At 44.9% G+C, this 10,089-nt stretch overlaps 1 protein-coding gene across 1 annotated transcript; it reads right to left on the bottom strand.

Moving 5' to 3' along the window:
• Positions 1–556: 556 nt before the first annotated feature.
• On the bottom strand, positions 557–9,589 carry Klf6 (Kruppel like factor 6). The gene is made up of 4 exons (XM_021215576.1): positions 9,242–9,589; positions 5,655–6,231; positions 4,220–4,343; positions 557–3,748 (listed from the first exon to the last, which is right to left on the bottom strand). Exons 1-4 carry the CDS (start codon positions 9,443–9,445, stop codon positions 3,697–3,699), a joined length of 957 nt encoding a protein of 318 aa, XP_021071235.1. The 5' UTR covers positions 9,446–9,589; the 3' UTR covers positions 557–3,696.
• Between the last annotated feature and the right edge of the window lie 500 nt (positions 9,590–10,089).

Genomic DNA, 10,089 nt, shown 5'->3' with positions numbered 1-10,089 from the left:
TGACTTCCCTTTATCATCTGCTTGCTGGTCTATCCTTCCCAGATGGGACTCATCCAGGTGTGACGCCAGCTCCATCCAGACAGACAGACCCAGCTCTACCAGCTAAGAGAACAAAATCGGCTGGATTTCAGAAGTGAACCGGAGGAGCAGTTAGCCACAGTACTGGGGCCTCTCTGCACTGTAAGTCTCCCGGGCTTGAGTGACAGGAAGAGAAAGAAAAAAAAAAAAAATGCAACAAGTGTCTTCCTATTGTGCCCCCACCCCACCCCCCAAGCCTAGGGCTGTTTTTGTCAGGCTTTGGAACACATTCAGTACATTTGAGGGGTGTGTGTGTGTGGGGGGGGGGAACCAATGTCAAAAGCTTCCCCCTAGCTCCAGAGACAGCTGTGGTAAGTAGAAAGACAAGGAAGGCAGGGACTGAGCTAGGCAAAAGGCCCTCAGAATTACACAATGGTGATTTCCCGGGGAGGAAGCCAGGCTGAGTAACACAGCAGGAATTTGTTAACAACCCCCTTCCCCCCACTGCACCCCAGAAAAACAATCAGGCTCCAGATGCTGATAAGAATTCTTTTTTATGTTATTCGAATAAAAAATACATTCATACAGAAATATAACAATCTCGCAAAAAACAATTTCAAATAAAATCTTGTAAAACAAAATTTTACAAAAATCTTACAAAGATTCTTTAGATAACAGGGTGCTTCAAAAAAAAAGAAATAAAGAAATTTCACTAATAGAAATTTTTTTTTAAATTTCAAGCAAAAGTTTCTGCTTGATTGAGGCTCAGTTATCACCTGAACAGAATGTACTTGCTTATTATTAAAATTACAGGCATTGACATATACGGCACCCAGCCCCACCCAGTCCAACAACATCTATGTGTTTCATAAGTGAGACGAGCCAGCACAAGTTTTCTCTCTCTTCTGTTTACCTTCTTACTTAATGGAATTGCTATGGATAAGCACACAGCAGGGCCAAAAAAGGAGTTTTCCAAAACCCAGCAAATCAAGTGCTAGGATTTTGAATTGCCAAACAAAAGTGCATTTTCCCCTTGAGCGAAATGAAATCAGTTCTGTAGAGAAATGTATTCATCAGGCCAGATACAATAAAACAAAACAAAACAAATAACAGTTAAGGGAGCTTTAATCATTGCTCATTTCCAGGAAGATCAAACGAAATACCAGCCCAGCCAGACTCATTCTCATATATGTAAAGATCCACACCCAAAAAGCCAAGCAGCTGGATGAAATATCAGAAATATCAGCTGTCTACGCTGTGGTATGCCAAATTCCGGGAAAGTACTCCTTGAAAAAGCTGGAAGAATCTACATGCTGGAAAAAATAGTTTCATCTGCATAAAAAGTATTCTAAAAAACAATCCCTGTGGGCAGCTTACTCTTAGGTTAGATCTTCTAGTAAGGCTGAAAGGAAAATCAAAACCTTTGTGGGTCTGAGTCCAGCTGGTTGGCCAGTATTTTGTTCATGCCCCTTCTGCATGGCCGTAGGTCCCCTATTCCAGGCTTGCCAATCGTGACTACCAGAATCAGCAGGCTGGAATAGACTCAACGCCGACAATGTCTCCAGCAAATTATTAAATTAAAGATAAAGCCTCTATAAAAGTTAGGTTATAGTTTTCAATTTCTTTTAACCTCCTTTATGGCCATTTTGAAATACTTCTTCACAGGCTGTAGAATTTTCTAGCTAAACATTCTAGTTTCTTCTTAAAAAAATATTTATATATTATCTATATATAATATATATATACACACATACATACACATACTATACACACAAATATACATACACAAAAAATTTCATCCACTTTTTTTTTCAAAAAAAAAAAACACAAAAACAAAAAACAAAATGCAGTATACTTTCAGTATTACCAACAGAGAGCTAGACAGGTACTCAAAACTTGTGCCTTTTGAGCAAGATATTGACATTGTTTTTTCTTGTTTGTTTAATACTTCAGTATCTTTAATATGTGTGACAATGTTACATAATAAATACAGCCGGTGTGTGTGTGGGTGTGTGTGTGTGGGGGTGTGTGTGTGAGATCTGTACAGTTGTGCAAGGTCTCTTAAAAGAGTCTCATGGTAGCAGAATTAGTTTTCAATTGTCATGTTATTTTTTTTCCCCATTTTAACACTGACAGTCAAGTTGTTGGAAATGAACACATGTTGACATGTCAAAGGACTTTTCACCCGTTCATTCGTCACTGTGGAGGATCTTAAAGAGGTGTTCTTTTTGTTGTAATTGTTGTTCTTTGTTTGTTTTGTCCATATTATACATTGATACAGTACAATGCCAGGTGAAAAAAGAGCCTTAATTAAGCATGCGTCACCCATTCCCCTGTATTTGACCCCACAGAAGGGCCAGTTGCATAAGGCACCATTATGAAGGTCAACAGTGCATTAACAGCTAGAAAACCAGAAATAGTCCTCAAGGCATAAATAAGAGACGTAGCTGCGTGAGAAAAAACGGTGTCTAAGCTTAGTGGTTTGATCCACCCGACTGAGAAAAAAAGTTTGTGTTCTTAGCCTAATGTGATATTAGACTGGTAATTTCCAGGCCCCTAGCATTTAGACATTTGATAAGTGTCCAATTTCTCCAAAGGGTACCTTAAGATTCTCCAGAAAAAGTAAATTCAAATTCTGAGTCGTTGAAAATACAACCCTACATTGCACAAGATCATTTTGCACGGGGAGTGTTACAAAATAGAAGGATCTGGGGGTGGGGGCTAGGGGGGTTGTGTCTTGCCAGGCCTAAATGGCTTAAGGAATCATTATTCTACACAAATTAGATCTTATAGCTGCTTATTAATTGGAATCAAGATTGGAGACCCGATTTAAAAATGTTAAACGTTTATAGCTCCCCCAGACCATGCACGACTTGTATTTTGTATTATAAGAGAAAATGACCACTGCGATTTGTAAATACAGCTTATACAATGGGTTACAAATGAGCCCCATGTAGCCAGTAAAACAAGCTACTTGACACACTGCACATTCTATAGCTGCACCAGACACCAGAAAGTCCTTTCACACAGGAAAGGGGCACAGGGGATCCCCCTGCCCTTAACACTCGCCACAATGGGGTCCTGAGTTCCCGTTCCCACCCTCCACGTTTTTCCATCTTTTTTTTTTTTTTTAATTTTAACTTTTATTTTTTATTTTTTTTTGTTGTTTTTGTTTATTTTTTTCTAAGGTGCAGACACCCTTCAGGAAATGATTGGTGGTCAACTCATCCCTTGGTATACTCCTCACACACAAAACATTCAAACTGCTTCTTTTTTTTTTTTTTTTTTTTCTGTCTCTTGCAGTTATTTGATACCACAAAGGGGGAAAAAATAAAAAGTCTGCCTCACCATACAGTCAGTAATAGATCCTCAACATACAATCATCCCACCCATTAACATTCTCAGTGCGCATGCTCACGGCAAAAAGCTTAGAGCCTCTCAGAAGGTTAGGAACCAGTGGTGAGTCCGGGGTCACCCAAACACCATGCACCGGGGGGTGCTATACCGCTTCTGACATGACTTTTGTAGCCCTCAAAAGACCTTCCAAAGAGAGGCCCCCTGGAGGTAACTGGATAGGAAGCAAAATGGCATGCTTTGGCTGGTACAGGCATCCCTCCTTCCATGGCCGCCTCAGCCTGGAAGCCTCTTTTAGCCTACAGGATTCGTCCCTCTGCTCCTTCAGAGGTGCCTCTTCATGTGCAGGGCCAGGTGGTCAGACCTGGAGAAACACCTGCAAGGACAGATCAGAAACAAAGCGGTGAGTTTTGTCTCCTGGATTGTGTGGCACACCAGAGACCACAGTCCCTAGACAAGGCCTCTGAGTCTTTACCAATACTTTTTAGGGACAGGAAACCCCAAGGCAGAGGAATACATGTTCAAGAAGTCATCAGAGAACACCCAGGAAGTCCCAGAAGTCCCACGGAGGGTCTACATTTTGAATTTGAAAACTGTTGGGATCCATTTTGAAAGCCTAGCCCTAGACAGTTTTCTTGTAGAAATCTGGCACACTGCTTCCTAAGAGAGACAGTCAAGGTGTCAAGAGACTTTTGCAAAAGCCCCAGACTTAAAAGAAATGGCACCCAGTAATGGGAAACTATTGGCCTTCTTCCCAAGGCCTGCTTCACACACCTACTCTGCCCTGGTTCTTCCTCATTCCCATGACCCCACACTTCTTTTTCCTGCGAAGCCTTCATTGACGTACCTGTCACAGTGAGAGCATTTAAAAGGCTTGGCACCAGTATGCTTTCGGAAGTGTCTGGTCAACTCATCACTTCTTGCAAAACGCCACTCACAACCTTCCCATGAGCATCTGTAAGGCTTTTCTCCTGGGAAAAGAGCACATGACAAAGGCACCATGACTTCACTGACAAGATAGCACAGGGGAGAAGATTGAACAACATATATACCACGAGGTCCCCTCAGCCTACAGACCTCATCATATGCTTTAATGGTAAGACGGTACCTTTGGCAAGCTAAAGGTCCCAAGCATAGGTCTTTTCTAACCTACCCCGAAGGGCTCACTTGGGCTGTTCGTTCCAGGGATCCAGGTTTGACAAAGTCATGCTGGCAGAATCAAAGTTACCTCATAACAATGACAATTACTCAGACTGATGACATACTTGCAGGGTGAGATGTCAGCCCACAGGACCCACAGCCTTGCTGAGGGAGGAGATTTATTGCTCTCTCCATGGAGACGGGGGCCCCCTCCAGCACTATCTGGTTCCTTACTCATTTCCCTGTGGAATGAGTCGTCTGGGACCTTCTACATTTCAACAAAACTGAAATCATGTGTTCCTGAGAAACCTCATTCAGAGGGCTTTTGGATCAGTTTCTAGATGGCAATCAAATGACCAAATTGACATCACTCCCTAGCTAAATTATAAGTATAGAACTGAATAAAATGCTACCCATGAGTGAAAAATGATGCTCAAATCAACCCAAGGCAAAAACCATCTTGTCTGGGGAATACTCATATCCTCTCCTAGATCTGAGCCTCTTCAGGGCCCTGACTTCATCTCTCAAGAATTCGACTATGCACTGGGTAAGATACGAGTTTACAATCACTTATCCTCTTATCCTTCCCCTCCTATCCCGGATGTTGTGCTGCCAGTCTCAAATAAACAGAATTCAATCTGAGTAGTGACACTGTGTTAAGAAAGCCCTTGTTCTATGTGGCTATATTCACAGTAAATGCCCACTGGCCCAAGACTATCGCTCACTCCAGCGGCTTCAAAATACCACTCATCAACATCAGCCAACTCCAGGCTGCCCAAGGACTATCTGTCCTGAGCCTGCACTTACATGACAAAGAAAGAGGTGCAACCCAACATAGCACGATGCATGGACAATGGGAAATGAGCACCCAGTGGGTGAAGGTTTGGGTGTCCATGGAGAATATGGTCTGGCCTCTTGTTTAATCTGAAAGCATGAACCATTCGTCTGATTCAAAGGTCCAGTCTTTTAAGATTCTACTCTGAACTCCAAAAAAGACCCAATTCCTCGGAGAAAAGAATTTAGGAAGTGAGGATTGTCTTGCTTGTGACCACATCCTGGGGGAGCCCTGGCTCCCTCCCAGCGCTGATTGATTGAGGGCGCCCACCAGCAGCTGACCACCCAGGCCCCGAGAGGGGACTGACCTGTGTGAGTGCGCTGATGTGCTTTCAAGTGGGAGCTTTTAGTGTAAACTTTCCTGCAGCCGTTAAAGTGGCACCTATGTACCCGTCTTCTGCCATCTGGGGAGGCGTCGCCATTACCCTTGTCACCAGACTTCCCAGAGGTCCCACTTCGAACCTTCCCAGGTGAGGGCAGGTCTCCTGGTCCACAGCCCCATAGTTGGGAAGATTCCCTGTTCACTTCTGGAGAAGACGGAGGTGTGGAAATGACAGAGGAACTCAGATTTCCTGAATTGACTAACACTTCACCAATGGGATCCGAGGTAAATTTGGTCGTGGGTGAAAGTTCCTCCGAACTGTCCGAAGACTCGCTGCTGACATCAGAGTTCAGGCTATTGGTCTCTAAGTTATAATTAAAGCTGGAGCTGATCAGAGAGTCCTCTGGGGGACTAGAAGAAATCTTCAGTTCTGATTCCTCCTTCTTCTCCCCCCGAGCTAGAATGAATTTGGTCCACAGGTCTTCCTGGTTGTCAAATTTTATCTCAGAGGCTGACACGTAGCAGGGCTCACTCTGAAGATAGCGTTCCAACTCCAGGCAGGTCTGTGTAAAAAGGAACCACAAGAAGGCACGTGACTGTTACGACTACTGAAAGTGGAACTGAAAGCACACAGGAATTAAAAAAAAAAAAAAAAGAAAAAGAAACATGCAACAAAGGACGAATAAGTTATTTCTGTGTCAGGTACTGTGGGTCACAAAGTCTTCTGTAATGCGAATCTATTTCCCCAAGAATGCTAGAGGAAAGCTGTTTCTAGGAATCTAAAGGAAAAGCAGAGGTGAGACCTCTCTTGGTTTCTCCAGTGTTGGACCAATGGCCACAGTGAATGATGATCACTAAGCCTGTTTGGTTGTTATAGTTACAAGTGTTGACATCTCTAATGACGATCCTGGTAAACCACACAAAGAAAAGCAGCCTGACACACATCACTCCCCCTCCCACCAACCTAACAGGTCTAACCAGATCCTCTGACAGTCTCCAGAACTATGAGCATCAATGAGAGAGCCCCAGCCATCCATGAGTATTCACACAACAGGACAGAAATACTGCACAGCACGCAGAGTGGTCTGAAGACCCCCTTGGGGGGCACAGCTGACAATATAGGGCTGGCTGTAGTCAGAGAACAGACAGCAGATATCCGTCTGTATTCACTTCATGGACATCGATAAATTTGAAAAGAAACCTCTCATTTTCTGTGTAGCTGGGACCTAAGAGATATACATATAAATATACATATATGTATGTGTATATATACATATAAATATACATATGCATATATGTATATATATACATACATACATATATATATGTATATATATACATATATATATATATATACACACACACACACACACACACATACACACACACACAGAAACACATATATACATGTATATTTTTAAATGTCATTTCCCAAGTCCAGGACTATGGATACCACCAAACTTTAATGATTTCTTTGCACTGGCCAGAGGGAAACGAGAAACCTCAACAACAGAAGTGAATTCTTCCAGAGTGGCTATCTGCTATTGTAAAGGATGGAAAGGGGAAATTACTCCCTGGCCCTTCTGGGAGTCCCACAATGAACAAGGACTTTATCTCCTGGCCAAGGGTACAACAGTATGAGTCATCACTCCTTTTTCTTTCACGCAATGCCAAAGGAGACTTCCTTTTGAAATTCTGACCAGCAACCAAATAAGGACCCGGCTCAAATATACATGCAGTGTGCCATAACAGGGCGCCCCTTCCCAGCCCTGCCACCAACCTTTCAAGGAGCTACACACTGCAGAGATCAGCAATCCCCTCTCCCCACCATCTCAAACTTTCTAGCCACTGGAAAAGAAAAACGGTAGGAGAGATTTTAGGATTCAATTATGTAGGCCCTGATTTTTCACTAGCTTTGCCTGCATGCCCATATAAGGCTGTCTGTGCCTCTGTGTATTCTATCCTACAGACAGAAATTTCGGCACTAAACTGCAACAAAAAATTGTTATCAGGGCACAGACCATCTTGAGCGCAGGCTACCAGCAAAAGGGCTAATGCTTACTTAACAATGTGCCCTCTATCACAGTATACACACATCCTAAGCCCAGCTTCACACAGCAAGCACAAGCAAGCCAAGGAAGAGGGGGTGCCTGTTTTCCCTTTCCCCCCAAAATTCGATGTCTGTTACAGTGCGTACAGTATTAGGAATGGAGGCAGTGATACCTATTATTGATGTTCCAAAGAAATGGCGAACACATTTATGAAGATCTTGTTAAACTTTAATCAACTGGCTAATTTAAAATCTCCAGTATGCTGATGAGCAGTGGGGACCTGATCGAAGCTCTTTGGGAGTTTAAAAGGCTCTGAAGGGGACCAGGAGCCAAGTTTGGCTAGTTGCCCAAATCCCAAATGCCTAAAGGAAACTACTAAGATCAATTTCAATCACGTCCCAGGGAGCAGCTTCTTTGAGGGGGAAAAATGGGGAGGGGGGAGAGAAAGGCAGAGAGGATTGTGAACAATTAAGCCGGCATGTGGAGGTTTCAGCCAACACTTCGCTTTTCCTGCGTTTTAAAGCCTGGGAGGTTGTGAAACCGACAGAATTTATTTCATCTGCTAATTCACTTGGGGGGGGGGGGGAAGCCCAGAAGGGTAGAGAGACGGCAACAGAATCATCGTTTTTAAAGACAATGGTAAAAGTGTTTGAGAATTTTTTTGCCACTCACAGAATCCTATGACTTAGAAGGGGGAGGGGGTGTTTCTTTTATTCCCGTTGCCCCAAATTCTAGTTCCATTAAAATGCCGGAATTCGAGATTTTTCTTGCCCAAAGTAAGACCCGAAGCAACTAGGAATGGACTCATTGTCATATGACTGACAAGTCACTTGTGTGCAAACAGCACCCCCCCCCCACATACACACCCGCCGCGCAGTCAACAAGAAAAGCAGGTAAGAAAAACAAGGCAGGCATACGTGAATGATAAGAAATTATCCAGAAGGAAAAGAAACTGCAAATGGCCTTGAGTTCAAAAAGAACTACTGCGTTCCGCGAGCAAAATATTAAGACTTTTAAAATTTGGATATACAAATATCAAAACAAAACCAAAATCCTTAAATCAAATCTTTTGGCAGTCAAGGCAAGCTCGTTCATATGACAGGGTCCAGCTGTGGAGTTTGGAGCTGGTACAAGCCCCAAACTTGTGCCAAGAGCTCAGGTCTGGATCGGTCAGAAGAATTTGGGGTCCCCCCCCACCAGGTGTATGCTACTCGGAAGCCCGGAATTAGCAAAAAACGAAAAAAAAAATATGAAGAAATAAAAACGTACTGGGAAGGAGAGCTCGCCTCCACACAAATGACAACTCTACTCCTCGCTCCCGGAGGCTCGCTCTACAGTGCCTTCATCATTCCAGGCAGCAGAAGGACATCTTAAGATCATTACTTTATATTTTTAATTAGGCAAATGCTAATCATCATTAAAAAGATGCACTTCCAAGCACACACCATCTTGCCTGCACCTCCGCGCGACTCCCTTCTCGGCGCACCGGGCAGGTGAAAAAAAAAAAAAAATCCGTATTTACCTGTTGCCAATATTCCTCCAGGGACGGCAGAGCCGAGAAGTAGCCCGTTTCGTGCACAATCTGTAGTTCCTGGAAGATGCTACACATTGGGAGCACATCCATGTCGGGTTGGAAAAGACAGTCCCCGCTGTCGGGAAAACAGGGAGGTGAACGATCAGGAGTCGGAGCAGAAACTGTTCCCGGGAGCGCAGGTGAAAGTTTCATGCAAACTGGATGGCGCTGCAATCGGACGCCGGGTCCGGACCCTCCCGCAGCCCGCAGCGCGCCGAGCCCACGCAATATTTGCAAACAGCGGACTGACTGCAAGCGTAACCCCTGCAAAACTTCCCTATTCAAAGCTCCGCTGCCAGCCTCCCCCCTCCTCCCCCGCTTGGCTCCCCCCACTCCTCCTCCCCCCACGTGACCAGCTTGGAGCTCCGCCCCTCACGGTACCCAATCCTGACGCTCCTGTCCCGGGGGCTGCGCGACGATGATGTCAGCTCGCACCAATCGCCGATGCGGACACACAGCGGCCCCGCCTGGCGTGACCGAGCCTCTTCATTAAAGGCCTCCCTATTGGTGCAATTCGAACTCGGCCTGTGCTGATTGGGAAGACGTCTCGCAGGCTATTTTTAGCAGGGTATATAAGGCGAGGGCTACGGCGCACCGAAGGAGTCGGCGCTGGGAGGTGCACAGCCTAACGTTGCAGAAGTGCGGCCGGAGCGGCCGGAGCGGCCGGAGCTGGGGGAGCCTAGCCGGGGCAACCGGGCACCTGTCTCCGCCGCCCGGCTGCCCGGTTGCACCTTCTGATCCGGTCACCCGGACCGGCACCCAAAGAAAACTAAGGGAGCAGACATATTCCCGATCCC

The sequence above is a fragment of the Mus pahari genome, chromosome 16, assembly GCF_900095145.1.
Source record: "Mus pahari chromosome 16, PAHARI_EIJ_v1.1, whole genome shotgun sequence".
Lineage (NCBI taxonomy): Eukaryota > Metazoa > Chordata > Mammalia > Rodentia > Muridae > Mus > Mus pahari.
The sequence above is the reverse complement of the archived record's forward strand: the minus strand, read 5'-3'. Positions and strand labels throughout refer to the sequence as shown.

What these genes read in the sequence shown, in the direction of transcription:
- Klf6 (XM_021215576.1), bottom strand. Translation starts at nt 9,445, where the DNA reads ATGAAACTTTCACCTGCGCTCCCGGGAACAGTTTCTGCTCCGACTCCT. An exon ending in TGGAGGAATATTGGCAACAG is followed by an intron (nt 6,232 to 9,241) that starts GTAAATACGGAT and finishes CTTTTTACACAG; the next exon opens with ACCTGCCTGGAGTTGGAACG. An exon ending in AAATGCTCTCACTGTGACAG is followed by an intron (nt 3,749 to 4,219) that starts GTACGTCAATGA and finishes CTGTCCTTGCAG; the next exon opens with GTGTTTCTCCAGGTCTGACC.